Source organism: Chaetura pelagica, unplaced genomic scaffold, assembly GCF_000747805.2.
Source record: "Chaetura pelagica isolate M959 unplaced genomic scaffold, ChaPel_1.0 scaffold65, whole genome shotgun sequence".
NCBI classification, from domain to species: domain Eukaryota; kingdom Metazoa; phylum Chordata; class Aves; order Apodiformes; family Apodidae; genus Chaetura; species Chaetura pelagica.
Window position 1 is genome coordinate 4,034,188 of NW_009953386.1, and position 26,770 is coordinate 4,060,957.

At 40.1% G+C, this 26,770-nt stretch overlaps 1 protein-coding gene across 1 annotated transcript in view; it reads left to right on the plus strand.

Moving 5' to 3' along the window:
• F5 (coagulation factor V (proaccelerin, labile factor)) overlaps positions 1-24,231 on the plus strand; it is a 34,145-nt gene extending 9,914 nt beyond the window's left edge. Inside the window, exons 5-25 of the mRNA XM_009998272.1 lie at positions 252-395; positions 1,405-1,626; positions 2,389-2,554; positions 3,331-3,508; positions 4,646-4,748; positions 5,510-5,721; positions 6,466-6,616; positions 7,030-7,242; positions 8,981-10,901; positions 11,682-11,847; positions 14,026-14,262; positions 14,746-14,956; positions 15,885-16,064; positions 17,753-17,869; positions 18,300-18,371; positions 19,462-19,553; positions 21,240-21,395; positions 21,880-22,024; positions 22,185-22,333; positions 23,081-23,263; positions 24,052-24,231. Of these exons, the coding sequence (XP_009996574.1) occupies positions 252-395; positions 1,405-1,626; positions 2,389-2,554; positions 3,331-3,508; positions 4,646-4,748; positions 5,510-5,721; positions 6,466-6,616; positions 7,030-7,242; positions 8,981-10,901; positions 11,682-11,847; positions 14,026-14,262; positions 14,746-14,956; positions 15,885-16,064; positions 17,753-17,869; positions 18,300-18,371; positions 19,462-19,553; positions 21,240-21,395; positions 21,880-22,024; positions 22,185-22,333; positions 23,081-23,263; positions 24,052-24,231 (5,198 nt within the window). The remainder of the gene's footprint in view (positions 1-251; positions 396-1,404; positions 1,627-2,388; positions 2,555-3,330; positions 3,509-4,645; positions 4,749-5,509; positions 5,722-6,465; positions 6,617-7,029; positions 7,243-8,980; positions 10,902-11,681; positions 11,848-14,025; positions 14,263-14,745; positions 14,957-15,884; positions 16,065-17,752; positions 17,870-18,299; positions 18,372-19,461; positions 19,554-21,239; positions 21,396-21,879; positions 22,025-22,184; positions 22,334-23,080; positions 23,264-24,051) is intronic.
• The last annotated feature ends 2,539 nt before the right edge of the window (positions 24,232-26,770 follow it).

Below are 26,770 nucleotides of genomic sequence, written 5' to 3' on the forward strand. Positions count from 1 at the left end.
CTGAGATAATTCGTTGCATGTTGTTTAATCTCCTCTGAGATACTACAGACTTATTTCATGCTTATCCAACCCAAAAGTAGTTTCAGAAATCAAATCACTTTATGAGTACTCCTAAGGTCTTGTTTTGGTCAGGCTCAGCTACTACCTGCTAACAGTTGAAGCAAGCTCATTAAATACACATTAATGCCACTACATTGATGTGAAAACTCCTTTGCTTCTGCTTTAAATTAAGACCTGTTTCTCCTTTATAGGAAGCCTAAATGAGGATGGATCACAGAAACTTTTTGACAAGGAGTATGTACTGATGTTTGGTGTGTTTGATGAAAACAAGAGTTGGCAAAGATCAGCGTCACTCAAATACACCATTAATGGCTACACTGATGGAACATTACCAGGTACTGCTCAGGCTTATGTGACATGAAATTAACATCAATGAAGGCTGAATATTTCCTTTGTTTGCTTTTTATGCAAGTGAACAGGAATGGGGAGCAGTGAGCTACAGACTTTCATAGGACATGTGTGAGCATCTAAATTCTAGAAGAGAAGCTGTGCTGCTGGAAGGAAGCAATGCCATATTGATGATAAGAACAGCAGGATTCCTTCTAAGAAGAGTTCTGCTCAAAGAACAGGATTACTGACTTAGAACAAAATAGGGATTTTTTTTATGCAGCTGATGGAGAGAGTGTGATGTTGTTAAGTGAACTGCTGATTTTACAGTATATAGAAGAACTTCCTGGAAGTGGAAAGTCAGTTACCATTAAATTAGACAAATGGGAAGACTAGGAAGGTGGTAGTGGGGCTATTCTGTTGCTAGTGTTTTCCCCTTGTTCTCCTAAGGAACTACTTTCCTATCTCTGTCCAGTCCATTGAGCAAATAAAAAAGATTGTCTTTAGTGAGGTTTTTCTAATAGATAGAACAAATACTGAATAGGGTAGTCACTGTCACTAGATACAACCTAATTCTTTTAGCCTGGATCCTCTTCTTCTTTTTTTTTTTTTTTCTTACTTTTTCTTTCTCTCTTCTTCTTTCTTCTTCTTCTTCTTTCCTTTATTTTTCTCCTTTTTCTTTTTTTTTCTTCTTTTTTTTTTTTTTTTTTTTTTCCCAAACAAGGACAAATCAGGTTTCCAAAAAAGGCTACTGGTTTCCTTCCTTCTTCCCCAGCTCACTAGAAGTCAGGTTGCGTCTTGCATGTAAAATTCACTCACTTATCCTCCACTGAGGTACAGGATTTTGGTATCTGTTGAACTTAGAAGCTTCTGAAACTTCCTCTTGTGCAAACACTGCTCACAGGAGTTAGAGCTGTTTTTTAATGTTTTGAGCAAACATTCACTTCAGATCTAGTGTGCGTAGGGAACCTGCATGATATGCCTGTACTCTGAACCCTACTCTCATTTGTCTTTCAGATTTAGAGGCTTGTGCCTATGACAACATTAGCTGGCATTTGATAGGAATGAGTTCCAAGCCAGAAATTTTCTCCATTCATATAAATGGCCAATCCATGGAGCAAAGACGTCACCGAATTTCTACGGTTAACCTAGTGGGGGGAGCAGCAACCACAGTAAACATGACAGTGAGTGAGGAAGGAAGGTGGCTGATATCTTCTCTTGTCCAAAAGCACCTGCAAGGCAAGGAAACATCTATTTATTAGGCAAATGTCCTTCTCTTCTTTGTCCCAAATGGCTTCTACTGTTTTGCCATGGTACAGTTACTGTGCTTCAGATGGCTGTCATTTTACTGAGAAACCACTGGAAAACAGGGCACTCTGTTGGAATGAGAAGTGCAAGATGAACCAAAAGGTGTTCTTATCTGCAGCTTTGCTGTGTGCAGATCAGAGCAGCAGTGAATCAGTACTCCAGCATCTAAATCTGTGACCTGTTCAGATAAGCACCGTTATAAAATTAGTAAGGAACCAGCTGTTTCCTGAGAAACTGAGCACTTTCAGCAAAGGGTCACTCAATCTGATGAAAATATTTCTGTCCACCATTTGATAGTGGGTATCTCTCTCAGCAGTGATCAGTATTCTATCTTAAATAAGAAAGAATTCTCTCTTACAAGAGCTGGAAGACATTTTGAGGAAAAAAAAAAACAAAACTTGAAAAAACAGACAAACAAAAAACCACAAAAAATAGCCTTCTATCCATTCAGCTGATATTTTTGAAGAGGGCCAATTGAGAGAGCCTCTCTATTCCATTTTATTAATATGGGATCCTTGGAAGGCTCCCAGCATATATGTAGTCTGTGTGGATGCAGCCTTTTTAAGCCTGAAAAGATGGCAATCAGGTGAACAAACTTGCTGGCAGCCTTAGCTAAAGATATGAGGAATGCAGTTGAAGTGGTAAAGGTTCATAAAATGGAAAATCACCATGGTACTATTTCTTCTCAATTAGCTGGAATGCACGGCTACCTCACTGTGAGAGACTGTGGGGACAAAGAGGTGAAGAAGAGTCGTCTCTCCTATAGAGAACGCCTTATGATCAATAACTGGGAGTATTTCATTGCTGCAGAAGAAGTTACTTGGGATTATGCCCCAAGCATTGCAGACAGCCTTTATAGGTAAATTAATACTTTGTCAACATAATATGGAATGTTAGCATGACATTACAAAATAGTTCAGGTTGGAGATGACCTCCAGGGATCCAATAGCAAACTATCCAGTTGCACAGGGCCTTATGCAGTTGAGTTTTCATTGTCTCCAAGGATGGTGAGTCCTCAACTTCTCTAGGCACCTTTGCAATCTCACAATGAAAAAGCCTTTCCATAGAACTAATCTTGTTGCAACTTGAGTCCATCTCTTCACTGGGCAACTCTGACAAGAGTCTAGTTCTGTTTTCTCTATGATCTCCCACTTGATAGTTGAAGATAAGAATAAGATGGTCCCTTGGCTGCGTCTTTGCACAACTGAATAAACAGATTTTTCCTCTGTGTCATGTGGTCTAGTACCCTAATCACTGTGGTGACCCTCCACTGGGCTCTCACCAGTGTGTGAAGGACTTTTTTTGCTGATGAGCCCAGAAGTGGACACCTGTTACCTCTTGAAAATGTAGCTGCTACTTTAGTTTGTTTTTTTCTTACATATAAATCCCTATTAAATTGAGTGTAAACTCTGATAATAATTGGTCATATGTCATACTAGAACACAGATATGCTAAGCTTCTTACCTAATTTAGGTTAGAATTTGGGGTGAAGAGCATTAGATTAATTTAGGGTTTGGATTTATTTTTTTTTAAAGCAGTGAGGTTTCTAGCAGTTGCTTGAGTCCTAATTCTGTATTGTAATAGATGTCACTATTCAAATTTTGTTGATAATTTGTCTTTTCCTTTATTTTTAAGACACCATAGAGAGCAGCGCTTGGGCAACTTGTCAAATCTTATAGGTAAAAAGTATAAAAAAGCTATTTTTAGGCAATATACTGATGCCAGTTTCACTAAACGTCTGGAAAATCCTCGTCCCAAGGTCACTGGAATCTTGGGCCCTGTTATCAGAGCTCAACTCAATGACAAAGTCAAAGTAAGTAACATAAAGTCAGAGATTATTTGAACTATAGCATCGTTTTTTGTTGGGCAGAGATACAAAATAATTCATTACATTTGGGTTTTTTTGTATCTAGCTGATGTGGTGGTTTTAGGTCATAGGCTGGAGCATCAAGCTCTCAAAGGTCTTTTCTAGCCTTGGTGACTCTGTGATTCTGTTAAATATAGCTAATATTATACATATTGGCCCTATTAAAATGTATGATTACAAGTGCCAGTGTTTAGCTTATATTTTTCAGCATTTCCTCTATAATTTCCATGATTGTGGTTTATTTTACAACATAAACACGCTTCATCACAGTCTTTGTAAAATATGTTGACACTGGTCCAAAATGGAAAAAAGCTAGACCTAGGTGGACTTCTGGGGAAAACTGGATGTGAGGCCAAACTTCATGAGCCCCTCATTCCTTTTGTTGTAGTTTTTTTCTGGCTGTTTCAGACAATGATACTCCATTTTCATAGTTAAATGTTCTTTCTTGGAGTTATGAAGTTTAGCTACAAAGCAGTTGAATTACAAGCTTGTGCTGTTGTCACTGTTGTCACATCCACTTGTCTTTCTGTTGTCACTTAATGATGTATCACAAAGTTTCATGAACTTCAATTGGCACCTTGACTGTGTGACTATGAATTTGAGTTTAGCACATTCCTTGGGTTTTTTTGTTTCATAAGAATAGGCAGAACATTTTGTCTTTTTCTCCTATATGGCATTTGGGTCTTGGAATTTGGGCCAAGTTTTATTTTTAAATCTGTTTTAATTTTTTTTCTCCCATAATGAAGGTTCTTAAGAATTTAAGTAAATAGTTTTGTATTCCCTGAGGTAGTGTGTGCCTAGTATCTGGAAGAACAAGTGCTGTTCTTAAATTTTCCAGAGGCTGGGTGTAAGAAGCTGAATTTCACTCCATGTGCTTTACAGAGCACAGCAACAAGGTACCAGCAGCATTTAGACTATGAGTTTATGTTATCAGAGAATATTAAGACCCCTTTGCCTTTCCAGCACTTCCTGGGCTCAAACTGGGCAAATTCTACTGTGGTTGAGACTTTGTTATATATTAAGACAAGGATTTGCTGACTATTAATTTCCTTTTTTTTTTTTTTCATTTGCCTGTCAATATAGATTGTATTCAAAAACAAGGCCAGTCGACCTTACAGCATTTACTTTCATGGAGTAACACTTGCAAAGGATGCAGAAGGAGCCAATTATCCTCTGGATCCTACAGGTAAGAAATTGGTAAATTACGTTTTGCATACCACTAACTGTCGTGGAGCATTTCTTTGCTGTGGAGGAGATGCTGTGGCTAGGAATGGGCCTGACTGGGAGGCCTCAATTTTATGCTCTGCCTTTGTTGACTTGTTGTATTGCCTTAGGGAGAATCACAGAATCATCATGGTTGGAAAGGACCTCTAAGATCAGAGTCCAACCATCACCACAAAAAAGCCCAAACAAACACAAACAACCACACCCCCCACCACCCACAAAAAAACCCCACAGCCTTAGCCACTGTAGCCTGCCCTGAAGTACCACATCTACACGTTTCTTGAATATGTCCAAGGATGGTGACTCCACCACATTGCTGGGCAGGCTGTTCCAATGCCTGACCAATCTTTCAGTAAAGAAATCCTAATATCCAGTCTAAACCTCCCCTGGCACAACTTCAGGCCATTTCCTCTGGTTCTATCATTATTCACTTGGGATAGGAGGCCAATAGAGAATAATGAGGTCTCCCCTCAGCCTCCTGTTCTTCGAACTAAACATCCCCAAGTGATTAAATGAAAGCACAGACAAATACCCCTTTTTTTGGTGTCTTAGTTTTCTGTTCCTATTTGTAATTTTGGACACAAAATTATGCTTAACTTCACTAATCTCAGACGTAGCTTGAAATGGCATAACTGCACCTAATTCACTGATGCAGCCTGATGTTATATAAAGTTCTGCCTCTAGGTTTTTATCATTACTGTTCTCCTTCTTTCTTTTTCTTAGGCAATGGCACCCAGAGTAGAGGAATTGAACCAGGGAAGACACACACTTATGAATGGAAAATTGCTAAAACGGACCAACCCACTGCACAGGATGCACAATGTATTACAAGACTATATCATAGTGCTGTAGATAATGAAAGAGACATAGCCTCTGGACTGATTGGCCCACTTCTCATCTGTAAAAGTGAAGCATTGACACAGAAGGGTGCACAGGTAGTGTCTGGCAACCTCTTAGAGGTAGTTTTTGCTCCAATAATATTATTTGCCCTACAGTGAATTTGGTTTTGCTCCCCTTAGAGAACTGTTAGTGTAGAGAGCAATTAAACCTGTAGACTCCTGAAGAAGTTACATGAAGAAACAGTCCTCTAACTATCCACAGTAGTAGAGAAATTACATTCTGATTTTCTTAGCAAGAGCAGTATTTCAACAAATGGTCAGCCTGACTTGAGAGTTTATTTCCAGGCTTAATAAAAAGACTTTCTTACTGCTATTGCACCTTCACACTTTAAAGACATTCAGATTTCAGCCGGTCCCTTTCTGTAACAGATATATAATTCAACAGGGTCTGACAGTCTCAGTCATCACTGCATCCAGAGCAACCCAAACAGCATGGAGGAGTTCTGGGAGAGTGGTTCTCCTTGCCATTCCTTGAAATCTTGCTTGGCAAAGACTTGAGCGTGACTCGAGATTTGAGAAAAAACTGTCAAAACCTTGTGCTCAGGTCAAACCAGGAGGCTGGTACTTATGCAGAGAGCCCAGTCGTATGCTGTCTGCTTATCAGAAATGCTAGTGGTTGCTCAGTGCTCCACCACAGGTTGGTTGCAGTAGGATTGTCACCTTGAAGTCTTGACCCCCTACTCCCTTTTACTCTTAGCCCTTGGATCACCCTTACCACAGGTGAAGTTTATATTGCTTACATAGTAAGTAAGTGTAACTGCTGTGTTGATTTTCTTTCAGAAAAAGACAGATGAGGAGCAGCAGGCAACGTTTGCTGTGTTCGATGAAAACAAGAGCTGGTACATAGAGGATAACATCAAGAACTACTGCAGCAACCCTGCCAGTGTTAAAAGGGATGATCCCAAGTTCTATAACTCAAACATAATACACAGTGAGTGGGATATCATGCTGAATGTTATGAAAGCTCTTGTGAACCTGAACATTTAGTGATTGCTTGTTCTTGGATGTCGTGCAACCAGGGAATTCTCTAGAGAGCCAGTGGACTTCCAACTATGCCAGGTGGCACCATACAGAAATATGCAATATTATAGGGGACAGGCTGGCTCTGGGCCCTGAAGCAAAGGCAAGGGTATTTAACTTTGACACAGCACCCTGCTGCCTTAGAGATACTACTATTTCCAGAGCTAGAATCTCCATCAAGTCTATTGTAATTTCAGGGCTGTGCCAGTCTCTTTCCAAGTGCAAATGTGTGTCCAGTTCAATGGACTAACATTAAAGAACAGGAGTTTTTGAATGTCTTACTCTGAAGATATTGAGACCACTTTTATTTTGCTTTCCTTTTAGCAATAAATGGATATGTGTCTGACAGCAGTGAAATCCTTGGATTTTGCCAAAATAATGTGGTTCAGTGGCACTTCTCCAGTGTTGGCACTCATGATGAGATTGTCTCTGTTCGTCTTTCTGGGCACTCTTTTCTGTATCAAGGGGAATATGAAGATGTGGTGAACCTTTTTCCAATGAGTGGAGAATCAGTGACAGTGGAAATGGACAATGCTGGTAAGTGGTAAAACTATAGTGTTTGATGGCTCTTATAGGACATTTTTTAATCTCCACAAATCGATAAGGACTTACCTAAATAGGAAAGAAAGCTTTTCTGATAAACACAGTGCAGGAAAATAATTTCCTCGTGCAATTGATGTATGAAGTCTGGTTGGCTACACAGACTTGGCACATAACATAATGTTATACTGAGGCTTATTTTGGGTTTTGGTGGTTTTGTTTGTTTGCTTTCACTTTAAAATTAGTTTTGGGCTTAGCAATGATAATTTTAAGGCAGTTCTAAGATTGCTCTTAGAAACAATCCAGCATCAACTCCACTAGACGATTCCCAATTTTGTCACATACTTGTCCATCCTGAGTTAGCGAAGGCTGTCAAATGATGCTAGACATTACTGGACAAAGTGGCTACACCTCACCTTCTGCTTGTGGTCATTTAGCAGCAGTAAAGTCTGCCTGGCTGAATCAGATCACTGGTCCATCAGTATACATCTCAGTGTTTAGGATTAATAACATGTCTTGAAAAGGTAACGCTAGAAGTCATGTAGACCACAGATACAAAACTACCTGCAAAAAGACAGACATTATTCCTCATTGGAGGCTGTGTTTAGTGATCATCCTAGAATTCCACAAGGTTTAGGTATCCTTATCCTATATAAATAACAATAGGGTTTGGGTTTGGGTTTTTTTCATCTTTTATCTCTTTAAATACCAAATTCTTTATGTCCTCAGTTTGTTTTCAGTGATCACACAGACCTTATAAGTTAAAAGTGTATTGCATGCTAAGTGTTTTTTATTGTTTAAGATTGAGGAATCATTAAAAATCTGTCAGAGTTTATGGAAAACTCCTCAGTAATGAAGTTGTACTTTTGATTTTGGTGTGTTTTCTTTAGTAAATTTGCTGTTGTTAGAAATAAGGAAAGCTATGCAGGTCACTTCGAACTGTAATAAACCCAGAAAAATTGGATGTGACCTTTTTAATAAAAATTTCTCAAGCTCTTTTAATTCTGTCTGTTCTGTCATATCTGCTAGTTCCAAGAGCAAGCTGTAACAAGCCAAGAACTTGATTTGATGCCGTTTAGGGAAACAGATTTTATTTTGTTCTCTGCAAATCCTAGTTTCAAATAGAGAATTTATGTTCTGACTAGGCTTTGGAGGATACCCCAGAACTGCAGTTTAATGTTTGTGTCCTGACTGGAAATTCAAATTGCTTCATTGTTTTAAAGATCATCCTTGATGCATTCAAAAGCTTTAAAAATACTGTGCTTGCCAGGTGTTTGTCAGCATTGCCTCAGAACATGTTTGTTCTGTTCAGAATTCTCCATGTGCCAATGCATACAACACTGAGGACAACATAAAATTAAAACTTTGTCTCAAAGATCCCAATCTTAGATCCAGATCTAAATATAGGATCCTTTAGCTTGTTTCTTTCTTTCTTTTTCATATCCATCTCTTTTATGGGTAATGTTTGGACACAGGTCCTAAGTACAGTTTAATCTGTGGTGAAGAGCTCCAGCAATTAGATGTATTTATGTATAAGTGCTATTATATATCTACATTTGTTAATTATTTTTCATTACAATGAGAGCTGCTGGAAATCCCAGGTGAGAATTTTCACTCTGCTACAGCAGGTGCTGTAGAAACAAACCCAGCAACTTGCCTTCACCACTTAGATGATAGGCAATGTCCACTCTCATAACCACAGCATATTAGAAAAACACTTGTATTTCAATTGCAGGTACTTGGCTTTTAGCATCCTGGGGTACCCCAAAGATGAGTTACGACATGAGGCTGAGATTCAGAGATGCCAGATGTGACCATGAGGAAGAAGATGATGGATTTGATGTTGTGGATTTGACTTACACCAAGACTGATAAAAAGGCCATTTCTGCCTCAGATGAAGAAGATGTGCAAGAAGAAGGAGATAAGGAGGACCTAGATTATCAGGATTACCTGGCTACTTTTTACTCCATCCGAAGCTTGAGGAAGGCAACAGGCAATGAAGAAAAACAAAACCTTACAGCCCTGGCCTGGGAACAGTACGAAGGCACTGATGCCACAAGTTCTGAGGTGGCAGCTGGCTCAGGTCTGACAGCTGTAAATAGTAGTGAATCCACAAACACCTCTGAGTTCTTAGAAGCTGATATCACTCCCCTTCCCCGAATCGGTGCTGAAACATTCCTGCCAAATCACACATCGGTCACAGATTTATTTTTAGCTGGCACAACTGATGAAAAGGCTGACTTGGAATTTGAGAATAGAAGCCAAAGTGATTATGAAATGGATCATGGCAGCATGTCTGCAGGTGAACACTTGCTGGGCAATGGGGAAGGCCAAACGAATGTTGCAGAAGAGCTTCCAACTGACAGTACATTTTTTTCAGAAGAGCATCAAGAGGAAAACACAGAAAGAGGGGATTACACTACTGACAGTAAAAGGAAAAGGCGAAACTCACTGGCCATCAAGTTTTACTCTGTCCAAAAGATGAATGCCCTTCTCAATTACATACGAAATAAAAATGTCTCATTTTCTGACAAGACAAGTGTGCCTCGTTTTGTGCAGCATGCAGAGAACACATCCGATAGAGCTGTGGTGGGAACTGGCCAGCTTCCAAGTGATTACGATGATGGGGATGAAGAGGAAGAAACCAAGATGGAAAATGCTCTGCATGCAGTTAACTTGACACTCACTTTGGGCCACATTGTAGGAGATGGGTCTGATGCATCCACCCCCTCTCAACCCAAGCTGTCCAAAGATAAACAAGCAGAAACTTTTTCTTTAGATGATACTTTAGGCAATGTAGGCCCTAATTCAAGCCCTGCACTAGTGAAGAACTTTCTAGAAGCATCATCACCCAGGGCTGGGAAATACTCATCTAAAATGAAGAATGAGGAATGGAACTTGGTGTCTGCAAAGGAGAGTCTGGGATTAGAGGCAAATTTAGATAAATCAGTTAGTAGTAAGTTAAATCATCATGGCAGAAATGGTACAGCACTTATAAATAAGAAGCATATAAAGAAGTATCAAGGTTTCTCACATCCAATAGGAGAAAATCAGAAAGGGAGCCATATGCACCCAACTTTGAAAGGAAAGGGAAGCAAGAACAATACTTTGAGTACATCTGGAACCTTCATCAAGATCCGAAGGAGGAAAACGAAATATCCAAAACCAACCCACTTTCTGAGCCCAAGGAGTAAAAAGCCCCCAAAAGTCACCAATTCGATGGCAGGGTTTGGCCGTACGTTGTTTCCAGGTGAGACTAACCACACGACACTGCCATGTTGCACTCACACCACAGGGGCTCCCAGTGAGGCCAACCATGGAGTGGATCTGAGTAGGGCCAAGCATGGAGCGTCGCTAAATGACACCCTCACACCACGGCAGTTTAAGCCATCGATCACGATTGGGCTTCCCCAGGAAGATGGAGACTACGAATATGTTACAGAATTTTACGGAGAGGAGGAAACGTCAGGTCATGAATATGAATACCTTTATGTGAGCTTTGATGACCCCTACTTGACGGACCCCAAAGTGAACATTAATGAACAACGAAACCCAGATGACATCGCTGAACATTACCTGCGTAGCAAAGGGAATGAGAGGAGATACTATATTGCAGCTACAGAAGTCTGCTGGAACTATGCAGGATATAAAAAAAGGTTTGGCTAAATAATTTGCTTTCATTTTGCACACCAGCCTGATACATGCTAGGAGAATGTCGAGTCACATGCTGATGAATTTAAGAGTATCTGTAATGTGCAATTTGATTTCCAGCATCTCAATTGCAGAACCCTAAGAATTTTCCATGGAGGCTGGGATCTCCCTAGAATGCCATAGATAATATTATAATCAAGAGCAACACAACTAAGAATTCTCCCCCCCCCCCCTTTTTTTTTTCCCCTTTTTTTTCTTAACGTTCTTTAAAACAGACATTGAAAAAAACACTGTATGAGGTCAGGAGTGAAACTTCTGGCTAGCTTTGTTATAATTTAATGACCTGTTTTACTTGCTCCTAGAGTTCTTGGATTCTGTAGTAGAGTGTTGCAAAATGCAGGTATAATCAAATGTGAAATGTGTTTCTGTTAGCATTCCAGAGAAGATACAGTAGGGTATAGGTGGTAGGCACATGATACTCAGCTTAGCTCTGATTCAGATTATTAAGAGTAATGGTAAAAAAAGGAGAATAGAGCTCAGGTGGTTTTTCAGGGACTAGTTGTAGTTTTTCAGTGATAGCTGACCAAATCTTTGAAGGATCTCATATACAACTGTAGAACTGGAATTGCTTAAACATTGCAAATCATGATTTTCAGAATCAGTTGACATTTTTGTGTTTATTTCTTTATATTATAAAGTGTTCCTGCTGTATGAATTCTCAGATTTCATCAAAGCTATTATTTCTCTTTCACTATTTGTGTTTTTAATTGGAGATTTCCTTTCAGCACAATGACAAATGACAAAACCTGTAAAGATGGCACCACATATAAGGTGATTTTCCAAAGCTACACAGACAGTACCTTTACAACTCTTAAGGATGAAGATGAATATGAAGAACACCTTGGCATCCTGGGGCCAGTTATTCGGGCTGAAGTGGACGATGTTATCTTAGTAGGTCAATGTTTTGTGTATGTGTGCAGGATAAGATTCTTATGGCAATCTTACACAATGATGTAGAATGGGTCTGAAAAAAAGGTGGTGATGAGGAATCAAGTTTTCAAAGCTAGGAATTGCTGTATGATCATACGAGCGCAGTGGTGTGTTTCTTTGAAACACATCCTCTTTCTCTCCTATCCACAGCAACTTCACTTCCGTTTTTCTGTTTCCCAAATTTAAATATTGGCTTATCAATCTAATGCAAAACAAGATTTAAATTTAAAATTAAAAAAAACATATTTTTTAAGCCCAAGTTACACTGAAAACATTACTTTTTAGATGTAAAGGGAGCTTCATATAATTTTGAAAAAGAAATCAGTAAATTTGTATTCAAAATGAGTATATATATTTGTCCAGAAAGTGTATTTTTGTCTGAAAATGTTTGCTGTAAAATGGGTTGGTTGGTTCTAATATAAACAGCAAGGGTGGAGAGGAATTGTGACTCTGGGTGATACAGTGGTATGTTTGTGTTAGAAAGCTTGTTGCTGCAGAGTTTCCCTTCTCTCATCCTCTTTCAGTCTTCCAACACACAGGGATGTACTTAGATGGGGAGAGCAGATGTCGCTGCTTCCTGTTTATTTCAGTAGGAGCAGTGCATAACAGGAACACATTGAGCCACCTTTAAAAATGTGAGTAAGAGCAGGAGCAAGGAGGCTATTTTAGCTTAGGAGCATCATTCTCTAAGGAGAGGTAAATATCCTCCCTATCCTCATGCTTCTCTGGGACAAGGAAAAAGCTCTGATTTCAGTGAGACTGATACATGCAGAGGTCTACTGTCACTATTCTGTGCCCTTATGTAGTGTGACTGTACAGCAAAGCGTAAGAGGTAGAAACTCCTCATCTCCTTGCTTGCTCTAAGTGTATTCAGATGAAGGGCAGCAGAAAAAGTCCTAGGAACCTAGACTCAGTGGAAGACAGGGAGTTAGACTCATGCTTTCTACTTTTTTTGTGGTTTGGGCCTAACACAACAACAAAAAAACAGCTACTTGGCCACTCACTCAACTGCCACCCCATCCCCACCTGTCCTGCACACTCTGGGATGGGGAGAGCAAAGGCCAAGTGGAAGCTTATAGGTTGAGACAAAGGACAAAGAGGGTTCACTCACTGATTAGGGTCACAGGGAAAACAGTCTTAACTTGGGGAAAAAAATAATAATTTCACACTAATCAGATGCACACAGAACACAGGCAACACACAGAGTAGGGCTTGCGTATGTTGCCTCCCACCTCCATCCCCCTTCCTTCCGAGGCCCAAATCCCTTTGTTCCCAGTTTCTCTCCTTCCTTCCCCCCAGCAGCACAGGGGGACAGGGGATGGGATTTAGAGTCAGTTCACAGGCTGGTGGTTCCTGCTGCTCCTTCCTCTTCAGGAAGAAGGATTCCTTACAGTCCTTCCCTGCTTCCCCATGGGGTTCGTCCCATGGGAGAGAGTCCTCCACGAACCTCTCCTTCGTGAGTCCTTCCCACGAGGTCTGGAGCTGCTCCAGCCTGGGCTTCCCAGAGAGTCACAGGCTTCAGGAGCAGTCCCCTCCCCTGGCATGGGGTCTTCCATGGCTGTGTAATCCAAGTCCACTGGCAGCAAAATACAAGTTCACCCCTCCTGGTGCCTTCAGGGAATGTTCCACCACGTTCCTCCATAAATGCAGGAGAACAGCTGCCACCTCGCCATGGGTTGCAGGGAAACTTCTGCTTGGGCACCTTCTTCCCCTTCCTCCTCACCAACCACTGGATCTTCACCCCACATTGCTCTGCCTCTCCAGCTTTGCTGTTTTTTTCTAGCTGCTTGCTTTGCTCAGGTCTTATCTCAGTTCTTTTGTATGTTAATGGCAGAGGCAAATACATCATCTCTCTAATGGCTCCTTGGCTGGTTTTAGAGCTGGTGGAGCTTCTCAGCTTCTTACCCAAGCCACCCATGGGACCCCTCCCCACTACCAAAAAATTTGCCAAACTAAACCAGCACAACTTTTAAATTACCTACCTGCATCAAAGAGGATGATTCTGCTTGGAGATGCACAACATAACCTGTAGTCATTAAACAAATCTCAGCCCTTTTTTGACATCATGGAAATGTATTGCATGGGGACTTTAGTTTAGGCCTGATTTTGCTAAACATAATCTATGTAATGCTTTTTTAGGTTCATTTTAAGAATCTGGCATCCAGACCATATTCCCTCCATGCTCATGGACTCCTCTATGAAAAGTCCTCTGAGGGAAGCACTTATGATGATGAATCTACTGCTTGGTTTAAGGAAGATGACCAAGTTCAGCCAAATAGCAGCTATATATACGTATGGTATGCAAACAGGCGATCGGGACCTATGCAGTCAGGACCAGCTTGTCGGTCCTGGATCTACTACTCTGATGTAAATCTGGTAAGGAAATCAAAATAAAAGTGGTAGTCTTGCTGAGGTTGATCACTGAAACATTTACATTGGAAGGAATCACTAGAGATCATCAAGTCCACCTGCCCCAACACAAGAAGCATCAGCTACAGTAGGTTGTCCAGGACTGTGTCCAGTTGGGTTTTGAGTATCTGCAAATGACGTTACTCTATGGCTGTAGAAACACAAGCTGCAGAGCACATTTTGGACAGCTGTCTTTTCTGCTGGGCCTGATGTGCCCATCTGACACATAGTCTCTTACACTCAGTTAAAAGAGGATATAATCTTTGAAGAATTCAAACTGGTGAATTCTTTGGCAGACTGAGCAGGGGAAAGTAAAGATAAAAGGCAACAGCACTTCTAGCCTCTGCTTTAAATTTTTAGAGTCTGATGCCTTTCTACAGAATGCTATGGTTTTTTTGACATCTTTTGGGAAACCTACTTTTATATCTAATAGGGTTTATTACCTTCTAGGAGAAAGATATTAACTCTGGTTTGATTGGGCCAATACTCATCTGTCAAAAAGGAACCTTCAATAAGTCTGACAACAACAGAACACCGATCCGAGACTTCTTCTTGCTTTTTATGGTCTTTGATGAAGAGAAAAGCTGGTACTTTGACAAAGGTTCTAGAAGGCCTTGTCCTGGGAAGACCCAAGAAATGCAGCAATGCAACAAATTCTATGGTACATATTTCATTTTGTCTAGTATTCAGTTTATTGGGGTAGAGGAAAAGGTGTTGGGGGGAGGTATCTTGGCTCACAGTGCCTTTGAACATACCCATAATCGTCATAGTTTTATATGTAAAGATTAGCATTGACTAGAAATTTGTTATTAAAATGAAGAAATGACATATCAAACTGAAACCAACAGATGAATCTCACAGTCTCTCTCTCACATCTACACCCCTCCCCGTATTTGAAAAAAAAAAACAAAAACAAAAACCAAAAAGCTGTCTTTTCAATAAGAAGCTAATACTATGAATTTTTTTTTGCAATAAATTTAACAATACTGTAATAATTTGAAAAATCAACTAGTTCTACTGAGGAATTCAAAGCAGCTGTAGGACAGCCTTGCGGATACAGAGATTTCAGTCATGCAGAGTTAAGTAAGTGGCTGACTGTTCAAAGGTAGCCCTCTTTTCTCTTTGAAATAATAGTATTGAAACTCTGTGTTTGTGTCTTTGAATATCTGATGCTTGTGTGCTGAAAGGGATCATGTTTGAAAAAGGTATGCTGAGAAGTGGAATCCACCTTTTGAAAATCTGGTCTATAAAATCAGTTATTAACTGAATATGTCCGTTGTGACTGCATGGCTGTGGAAATGTGAGCTGCAGAACATATTTTGGGTAGCTGTCCTTTATTTTGGGCCTGACATGTAATCTCTTACACCTCCTGATCCTCCTGGCTGCCACGCATTGCAAGTAAAGCAGGCTCAAATCTTGTGGGGAGGTCCCTGGATTTTCTGAATTGATGTATATAGACTATAACATGTGTAGCACTTTGAATTTGATTCATTAAATATTTTACTAATTTAATTATTACATTCTGTCACTTTAAGAGACCTGTTTTGTGAGCTGTTTTCCTTACTACCAAGATTTATATTTTTTTCCAGCCATTAATGGGATTACCTACAATTTGCAAGGCTTGAGGATGTATGAAGGTCAGCTGGTCCGATGGCATTTGCTGAATATGGGTGGGCCAAAAGACATTCATGTTGTTCATTTTCATGGGCAGACTTTCATAGAACAAGGAAAGCCAAAGCATCAGCTGGGTACATACACACTACTTCCAGGTAAGTATCAGAGCAGAGTAAGTTCTAAGGACTGATCATTGCAGTCTGTCATCATCATACCAGTGTAAAGGTGAACACAAGTTGGCTTTGGGTACAGTAAGAAAGCATTTGAGAGCACTAAATAATTTGCCTATAATGGTCAGAAAAAAATAATCACTTTGCACCTTAATGCTGTGGGAGGTGAGAAATAAAGATACCATTTGTGTCCTTTAAAACTGGAAATATGAGTAAAGTTACAGACAAAACTTAAGTGCTTGGACAAATGTCTTCCTCTCAGATGAGAAGGGATATATATGGAAAATGAATAGCAGTTTGGTCTGCAGCCCTACCTTCTGTTTTGCACTTTCCTTGCCACTCACCAGCTATGTATAGGCAGATTTCTCACCTTTATTGCATCTCTCTTTTCCTGTCTGCAAAGTAGGTCATAATGCTGGGCTTGCCTTTAGAAGCTGCTCAACAGTAAATGTTGGTATTGGAAAAAGGAAGTCAGTAGGATAGCGTCAGCCACTGATTCCTGGTGAAATGACACATGCACAATAGCACAGCCATCCTCTCTGTGAGGCCCCAGGCTTCAGTACCACTGAGGTCTAGCTGATGTTTGCTGGGAAAGGCTGCTGGTCTCTGACTCAGGATGGTGAGGGTTTGTTTTCATAATGTCTACATGAGTGTGATACAGAAGAGACAGAGCAAATGTGAGCCCTAGGAGAATTCTTATGTTCAGGAAGAAAGGGAATAGGCTTAAAAACATTCATTAGGCCACAGGATATACTCCTTTGCCCATCACTGTCAGCAGTGCAAGTGTGCTATGACATGACTTAAAAAGCCTGTATTGCCAGGCACATGTATTTAAAAAAACCCAATAAATAAAAAACAAACAACCAAAAATAAAGCCAAACCAAAAGAAACCCAAGGAACCCACAGGAAACAAGATCAAAATAAGGGGATTGGCTTGGAGTTTATTTTAGTGAATGTTAGGTGTGTTATTCGTTACTTAAGCCTTTTAAGGGGATGTTTTTCACTCTTACATCTACGTATATTTTTGTTTAAATGGGAACCAGAATTACCATGTCTGCATTAACTAGGAATATAAGAAAAGCAATTAGGCATGTACTGTGCTTTCTAAAAAGCGCAACAAAGAGCCTAAACTATATCTGCTTCCTGCTCAATCCTTAGCCCTCCTGAGGCATGCAGAAAGTTGAGAGGAGGGCCCATACAGCTGATTCTGCTACGTCTGCTTTTGGCTTCTTTACATCCATTCTTTACATTACTTGAACAACACATTGGGAGAGCAGGAGTAAGAACTTTAGTCAGCACCGCAGAATTAGCATCCCTATGTTATGTAATTAATGTAATAGCGCTGTTCATTACATGGGTCAGCCCTGTACTTCATGTGCAGGTATTTGTTGTTAACTACAGGCATCCAAGCTTTTGCACTTTGCACCAGCAGCAAAGGTTAGGTTTTGATCTGGTCAATTCATTCCAATCTCAGTCTCCAGCTAGAACATGCTTGCTGAGAAAAAAAGTTATTGAGACAGTGGTAATTATTGCTCTCTCTGCAACATGTAGCACGTTGTTTAATTTTTCTGGATTAAGTCATAGGATGATTTTTAGTTTTAACATTCAGTCTTGCTAACATCAACCTTATCATGCTGATGTTTCTGATATGTTTCTCTTCCATTTTTTTCAAGGTTCATTTAGAACAATTGAAATGAAACCACAGAGACCTGGTTGGTGGCTTTTAGACACTGAAGTGGGGGAATATCAGCAAGCAGAAGTGCAGACATCCTATATGGTTATAGAGCAAGGTACTGAACTAAGGTGTTTTGTGGTTGGTGGAGTCAAGCTGTAAAGTCATCTCTCCCTGCTCAGGATCACTAAAAAACAAATATGGGAGGTTGTTCTACAAAAAACCAAAGCAGATTCTCTGCATTTTGAAGGAGGGGGTGGAGTGATTACTGTAAACTTATTCTAGAAGAAAACATGTTTAGCCTCTAGATTTTAATTATTTAGCATACTGCTTTTATTCCTTTAGCATACTAGCTTTGAATTTGAGGTTTCTTCACATTGACCAATCTGCTGAGAGAAATTGCAGAGATGAACTTGCCTTCTCGGGCAAAAGAGTAATGTTACATTTATTACTGAGAATTGTTCTGAATTATGTTGTCTTAAAAGATTCCACCAGGATATATATTGGAATAGTCTTATTTAACAACAAACTTACTGTGCTCTCTTTAGAGTGCAGGATGCCAATGGGTCTAGCAAGTGGAGTTATACATGATTCACAAATCAACGCTTCAGATCATATAGGTGAGTTAATACTTGAAAAGGTCCAGACATGCTCCTGAATATCCCCAGCAAAGTATTGCAGTTCCATATTCTTTTGGTATCTCACCATGTGTCATACAAGATCAGTTCAGGAATGAATCAGCTGTCGGGTTAAAAAGCTCACCAGTGATAAGGGTAGAGACTTTGAGCTGTACTGAGTATCCCTCATCAATGTATTTTAACAGTGTCACAGGTCTACTGTCAGTATCACAAGCCTGAGAGTCAGGGAGTCCTCTGTCCATGGCCTGCTGGATGACCTGGAACAAATCCAGCTTTATCTTTTTGTCCTTTGGGCTCCCTGCTTGGAAATCAATAGCAAGTGTTCAAAAAGCTCTTGAGATTTGGATGTGGTGTGAGATATGAAAGGATAAACTACATCTGTTATGAAAGATTTGGGAACCTGGCATACAGGACAATGACAGTGTATTTAATTTATCAAGATTATTCTTAGTATAAAATGGGATCAGTTAATAGAGAAATGGATAGAATTTTACATGAACACAAGCAAGTCGAGGTATACAGGTTACACATACATGTAGGAACACACATCCTTTTCCTTGAAATACCAAGAAAATTGCTTACTTCAGAAAACTGATTTTTATGTGATTTTTTTCTCTTTATTTCCCACCAGAGTGCTATGAAGGCTTGAAAGCCATGTTGTTGTATACATTTCATATCAGTTTTAACACGGAAACCCCCTTATGCAGAGGGAAGCTCTCTGCCATGAACGTAGAGTACATTTTGTGTCTGATACCTCTGGAGGCCAAAACTTGTTCAGCAAACTGTAGACCCTGGTTTCAAATCAGTAGACAACACATTGCCTAAAAAGCTGTGTTTTTTTAAAAGTAATTCTGCCAACCACAATACTTTAGGGTAACAGCTGACTTGCAGTTGCTGACTGTATCTAAATTATCCTAGACAATGGTGTTAAAGTCTAATGGTTGGGTTTTTTTACCCAGGACAGTTTGGAAAAGAACCGAAGCTTCCAATCAACATCAGTAGCTAGTTACAGCTTCTGGTTTTTTTCCCAGAACCTCTTTAAATTCTTCCTTTATTCATACTTTCTGTCTAGACTATTGGGAACCTAAGTTAGCCCGATTAAATAATTCTGGAACATACAATGCTTGGAGCACTACGATGAAACAAGAACTCCCTTGGATCCAGGTATGGTTGGTACAACATGTGCGTGTGCCTTGACATGACCTTACAATCCCGTGTTGTGATTTTCCCTGCAGCTTGTTTTTGAAGTTCAAGCTGCTCTAGTTCTTGCTGAGAAGACTGCTGGGGAAAACTGAAAAGATGCAGCAAACTTGACTGATGATACCATGAACTGTCCACATCCCCAGAAGTAATCCAGTCTCTGCTGCTTTAGAGGCCCATTGTCTGGACAGTCACCCCCACAATTTAGATTGTAACTGTTTTGTAGGCAAATGGAATAATTCTTCCATTACATTTTTCCCCCTCAGTCTCCTTAGCAGTATATATTTATGTGTGTAAGTTTGGATGATCATTTAAAGTATAATGCTGTCAAGCATTGCTTCAGATAGTCTGGGGGGGGGGAGGGGGGGTGTTGGATACTTTAATGTCCAATGACATAGCACAGTGTGGCTTCACAGGGAAATTAAGGTTAACGTTGTGGCTTCAAGCTCTAAATCATTCAGTCACCTCACTTCCATATTTTTCTTCAATCGAAATCACTTTTGCATCAGATAGCTAATTTGCACACAAATTTAGAGAAGATAATTGATTTCTTAAAAATATCATTAAAATTGGCAGTTGGAAGAAGAGGAAGGCGCAAACTAGTGTTTCAGTGGTAAGTTCAATAGGAGGCTGCTATGTTTGGATCTGGTGTCAGAAGGAATGGTGGCTTTTCAGCACTTAAAAATGTCATATCCCATTTCTCAGTCTGGGTATCCAAAACTAGAAGCAGGTTATGAAAGTGTGAGCCTTGAACTTCTCTGTGCTCCTTTTGCCTGTCTGTAAAATTATGCTGGTAGAGTTCTGCCTAGCACAGAGTCAAGGGTATATTTGAGGTGTCTTTGTGCTGAATACTGTAAAATGGCCTCTGAAATTAAACACACAAACAGATACATGTGCAAATGAAATCACAGAATCACAGAATGTTAGGAGTTGGAAGGGACCTCTGGAGATCATCCAGCCCAACCCCCCTGCCAGAGCAGGATCACCACAGAATCTAGGGTGGGTCACTCAGAAAGGCATCCTGATGAGTCTTGAAAGTCTCCAGAGAAGGAGACTCCACAGCCTCTCTGGGCAGCCTGTTCCAGAGCTCCATAACCCTCACAGTAAAGAAATTTTTCCTCATGTTGAAGTGGAACTTCCGGTGCTCTAGTTTGCATCCATTGCCCCTTGTCGTATCACAAGGCACAACTCAAAATAGATTGGTTCCTTGTTCTTGACACCCACCCTTCAGATATTTATATATATATATTAATAAGGTCCCCTCTCCGTCTTCTCTCCTCCAGACTAAACAGCCCCAGGTCTCTCAGCCTTTCCTCCTAAGACAGGTGTTCCAGTACCTCAATCATCCTTGTAGCCTCTGTTGGACTGTCTCAAGTAGATCCCTGTCCCTCTTGAATTGGGGAGCCCAGAACTGGACACAATACTCGAGGTGGGGTCTCACTAGGGCAGAGTAGAGGGAGAGGAGAACCTCCCTTGAAGTTGGAGGGAGACAGCATTTATTTGGAATCTGGCATCCGCTTGTATCCATCCTGAGAGTGTTAGTGTTGTGGGCTTTAAAAGGTGGTGTTCACAGTATTGTGTAGGTGCCAAAGAATTAAATAGGTTTTGCTGTTCATTATTTGCTTTATAAACACTGTTTGCTGTTCCTAGGTGGACTTCCAAAGACAAGTTCTGTTAACTGGGATACAAACGCAGGGAGCCAAGCAGTTTTTAAAGTCCCTGTACATCCAGAAGTTCTTTATTCTTTACAGCGTAGACAAGCGGAAGTGGAGCACCTTCAAGGGAGACAGCTCATCAGCACAAAAGGTCTGTACGTGCCATAAGGGTTGTGAGAACCTAGCTAGCATCACTGGGTGATGCAATGAGTTGACAATTTTATGTTAAGAGAGAGTGGCAGAACATGATGGCCTTTAGAGAGTTAATAATAGAGCTTGAGGCCCCAAAGGACACTTCCCATTTGTTTCAGCCCAGCAGGCAGCTGAATTTGCCATGCAGCTACTTGTCCAGGGCATGGGGGAGGCAGTCAGGAAGGTCAAGAGAGTCACAGGCTGAGATAAAAACTATTGAATAATTGAAATAAAATATAGTAAAAAATAATAGAATACGCATTAAATGATGCACATATTTGAAGTTGCCTTGCAGCATAGGGTGCTCCATCATAGTAGGTGGGGCTAATGGCATAAAAATTAGTATGTTTATAACGGAACAGTTTTCACTATCCAAGCTTATGTTTGCCTTAAATTAATGGTATGTGGATATTTTTCTTCTTTTCTTTTTTTTCTCTTAATAGGTTTTTGAAGGTAATTCTGATGCCTATGGGGTAAAAGAGAACATCATTGATCCCCCTATTATTGCTAGGTACCTCAGAGTTTATCCAGCCATGGCATACAATAGACCTACTCTTCGTATGGAGCTTTTGGGCTGTGAAGTAGATGGTAAGAATGGGTCATGTGCTGGAACTTTCTTTCTGGCTTTTTTTTTTTTCCACCTAATATGTTCAATTAAGCTGAAATTGTGAGTGCTCTCCATTCCAGCATCATCGCTTAGGCTGTGGCTACTGGCACGAACATGGTAACATGGTGCTTCTCTTAACAGGTTGTTCTTTGCCACTTGGAATGGAAAATGGAGAGATCAAGAATACCCAGATAACAGCCTCATCTGTTAAGACATCCTGGTTTAACACGTGGAACCCTTCACTTGCTCGTCTCAATCAGAAAGGAAAGATCAATGCCTGGCGAGCCAAGGTAACGACTGAAAAATGGGGATGACAGCAAGACAGCTACAGTTAATAAATTTGTGCTGCCTGTGTGCTCATGCACTTCCTGCACACTGTGTCCAGTGCCAAGCATGATAGGATTACTTCACAGCTCTTTAGCCATCCTTTGGGAAGGAGCCCTTTCAACTCCTCCAGTAGAAAACTTGTTGAACTTCTGGCAACAGCAATGAAATAATCTTTTCAGAGATGGGTGGTGTCCTCAGGCCACCTTCCTTGCAGAAGCAACCCTTTTAATTTCAGGAGCTGAATATAACTTTAATATTTTACTCAAAGGGTTAAATAAACCCTTCCTGGGTTGGCTTACAGGATCTGGTAGTGCATGGCCTTCAGCAAGGCATGTGAGTTTCTGTGGTTTTGAAATAGAGCTTCATTTCTTTACAAAGCACCTTGAGATTTGCTGAAAGCTACTGTTTGGTATAAGCATTTGGTATTAGTATTATGTATTATGTTTTAATACTGGAGATAAATTTGTGTTGTGTTTCATTATGTATTGGAAATTAATGTGGAAGTCTTAAGACACCAAATATACCACCTGCAGTGAATGAGTTAATTGTATGGGCCACCAAAAATGCTTGTGACTTTTGCCTCAGCTTTACTCTTCTGCACTTCTTTGATGCCATTTTGATGCAGTTATAACTATCTTTAAAAAGGATTTTTCACTTAAATACTTCCATAAGACACATTTACTAATAGACAACCCTTTTATCAATTGTAGTTGAACAACAACCAACAGTGGCTACAAATTGATCTCCTCACAATGAAGAAAATAACTGCTATTGCTACCCAGGGGGTCAAGTCTGTAACTGCTGAAAACTTTGTGAAAACCTATGTTATCCTATACAGCGATGAGGGCTCAGAGTGGAGATCCTACACAGATGGTTCAAGCTCAGTGGCAAAGGTATTACCCTCATCTCAGGCAATTGCATCAGCACTTGGTTTTAGATGTTGGACACTGTCAAGGCCCAAATGCAGAATGCTCAGCCAAAGAGAGATTCTGACAGGACTTTAAAATGCCAGAGAGCTGGGGTTACTACAGATAATATAATATCCATCTGATTTTTATTGTAATAATTCACAATAATAAAAGAAAATAACTCCAACTCTGTGGAGAATGCAGTCAGCATTGTGATTAAAAGAAGGGACATGATTTGTAAAGCAGGACACTCAATTTGAATGCATGAGGACATAGAATGAAAAATCTATTTCCTAGGGCCTCTTTTCAGCTTTTTTATTTCTGCCTTGAATTTATAGTGAAATGAATATTAATGAGCAGTGTTGGTGGAACAGAGCTGTAAAGCTCCAGATAACTACACAGTGGACACAGTGCTTTATATTGTCACCTGTGTCACTTTACACCAACCTAACCCACAAAGGTTATTAGCAGAAGTAAAATAACGGAAGTTTGATTATTTTTTTTAATTATTTTTTTCAGTCCGACCAAATTAGAATGGCAAATGTAGTGATGTGAATGTAAACAGAGGCATTTTAATTGATTCAGACTCAGATATTGCTGATCTGAACTGGCTTTGACCCAGCATTTTAGGAAGAAACTGGATATAGTCTTATTTAAAATGATAAATGAGCCAGGCCATCTAGCCTGGATGGCTTATGCAACCCATTTAAAAAGAAAAACCAGGGTTTTTTAATTGTTTCCTTTTAGCTAATTGTGTGTTTGTGTATTTGCAGGTTTTCTTGGGTAATGAAAACAGCCATGGGCACGTCAAGCATTTCTTGAACCCACCAATCCTGTCCAGGTTTATCCGCATCGTTCCAAGAACATGGTATCATGGTATTGCCCTTCGGGTAGAACTCTATGGCTGTGATTTTGGTGGGGGTCTGGCTGTGAAAAGGACTGGGAACTCTTAACCTTTCAACAATTGTCATGCAGAACAACACTTATTTTTTTTTATGCTCAAAACAATCATACTTAGTAGTTTGGATGTGTGCTTTCCTCAAAGGACTTCAGTGTTTGCCAGCAAGAACTGAGGTGTTTCCCTGGCAGAGGTTTCATTCCTACACATACATGCTTTACAAAATATCTTCTATTCTCTGGGAAGAAACAGCAGTCCCTTCTGATTTGTACTATCACTTCTTTATTCTAACCAATACTCTGTATTACTTTTCACTTAATTTTAAATTCTAATTTCCTGGGGATGGAGACTCCGGCCTTAATTCTGACCCCTGATTATCTCCATTTTGTAATGCTTCTGCAGCACAGAGGAGGAATAGAAAGCTGCAGCTGTCCTCCAGACATAGGGCTGAGAGGGAAAACCAGTGCAGATATGGAGCTGTGGTGCTGCATTCCAGCAATGCCCTGGCAAGAAGTGACTGTAGGGGTGGCCTCACCTCCATGTATCTTTCATCTACGCTGCAGCAAAGGTAGAACACATCTCAGCATTGAGGTGTGAGTAACACCTACGTGGGGAATGTGGGTTTGTGTTACTGATTTTGGTTCTTACATACCCAGCACACCTGAAATGCTGTGGATTTAACATAGTTCATCTTTGTGCCCTGGCAAGCAGAGGAGTCAGCAATATCTTTCTTTCCCACAAATGAGAAGGGAAGTGATTTAACCCAAATTATGGCAGGTCATGGAATGGCAACAGTGGAACCAAAGTGGGAATCCAGAACTCCTGACATTTTAATCCCATGCAAAGTTTCAGATCACAGAGAGAAGGAGCTCCTTCTCATAGGAAGGCATTGAGAACAGTATCTGTTCAGTGAGAGCACAACCTGGTGGTGACGGAGGATGATTAGATGAAACTGGGTAATAGAAACATCTGCATCTTAGTTACCATTTAGCTCAGACAGTGTTTTCAATAATGGAACTACTCTTGTGCACAAAGCACGCACAGATTTTTCCCAGAACTCATTATTCCAGCAGAGTTTTAGCTAAGCTTTCAGTAGTGTTTTTGGCCTCTATCTTGTGAATTGTTTCATTGCAGAAGTTTCACTTCTCATACTAGGTACCATTCAGCAGGGTGGATCTTTTCAAAGTAGTTTTTCTTTGAACCTTGTGTGGTGTTAGCCAAGTTATTATTTTCTGTGTTTCAAAATGAAGGTATAGAACTGGATTGAAAAAAGAGTGTAAAAAAAAAAAAAGTTCTGTTTTTATAATGTCACAAACTGTTGTCATTTTTTACTGGGAATTAAAGATAATATTGTAGCATGAAAAACATCAACATTTTATTTTATTTGCTTTGACAGTAGTACCTCTGGTAACAATTAGTTAAATTTTGCATGATAAAAGGAGATTTTTCAGCTTGCTGAGAATTTTCAGTGCTAATTATAATTAATTTCAAATAGTGAAACTGTATTAATAACTGCTCCATCTTAAAAGATTGGTTTCTTAATATTTTATAATAGTGCTTTATTTTTGTTTGATGCAGCCATGAAATGCAATACAAGCCATATTCACTAAAAAAAGAAAATAAGTAAACTTTAGAGTCAGAAAACAGATGATAAAATGCTTGCTAATCTCAGCAGAACCAGGATTTTGTGCAGTAAATGCTCAACTGTTTAAGAAGGTTGTGAGCTCAAAAACACTAAATAAGTAATTCTTTATGTGTGTGTGTGATTCTGTGTAAAGTTAGCCTAATGCCATATTGATTCCAGGTGCATGGCTCAATACATCTGCATCAATTTTACAAGCTGGAGATTCTGCTTCTGTTTCCTAAGGGACAGGACTTTGATCTGCTGTCCTCTTGTCTACCCCAGCCCAATCCCTGGCAGGGCAGAGTGGGAAAAAGAAAAGGCCTTGGCACTGTGCAAACACTGTTCAGCAACAGTGAAGGTATATGTGTTACCAATGCTGTTTTAGTCACAGATCTAAAGCACAGCACTATACAGGCTGCCATGAAGAAAATTAACTCTATCCCAGCCAAATCAGGTACCCAAAGTATTCCCTAATGCAAAAGGGGGCACAAGTTCTCAGTCCATGCTTACAGCAAGGAAGGTGGAAAATATATCTGTACCAGGTCTGCCAAACCAGAAGCAAGTGATGCTTAGTAAGCCTGCAGATTACTGGAAAACAGAGAACTTCTAGCAATTTTATGAAGCAGCTCAGATTGAATCTGCCAAGGCTTTTGGAATTTTGTAGCTAAAACAGTTGGTCTTGCACAACCTTTTACATATTGTGGAATTAAATCCTGCGTGCGTTGCAAAATACACAAGGAGAGCAAGGATTCCTGCAGTTTCCTCAAGCGACAGAATAAAGGTGCATATCACAACATGAAGGTTAGCAAACACAAGCTCCGAGGGAGAAACGGTGCCAGAGTTCAGAGTATTCCCATCTGGCCAATGATTTCTTCACTTACAAATCTGGGTGGATCCCTTCACACTGGCCTTTGGACCCAAAGGTCCAAAACTAACTCCTGCTAGCTTCAAACAGCATTATCATGGAGAT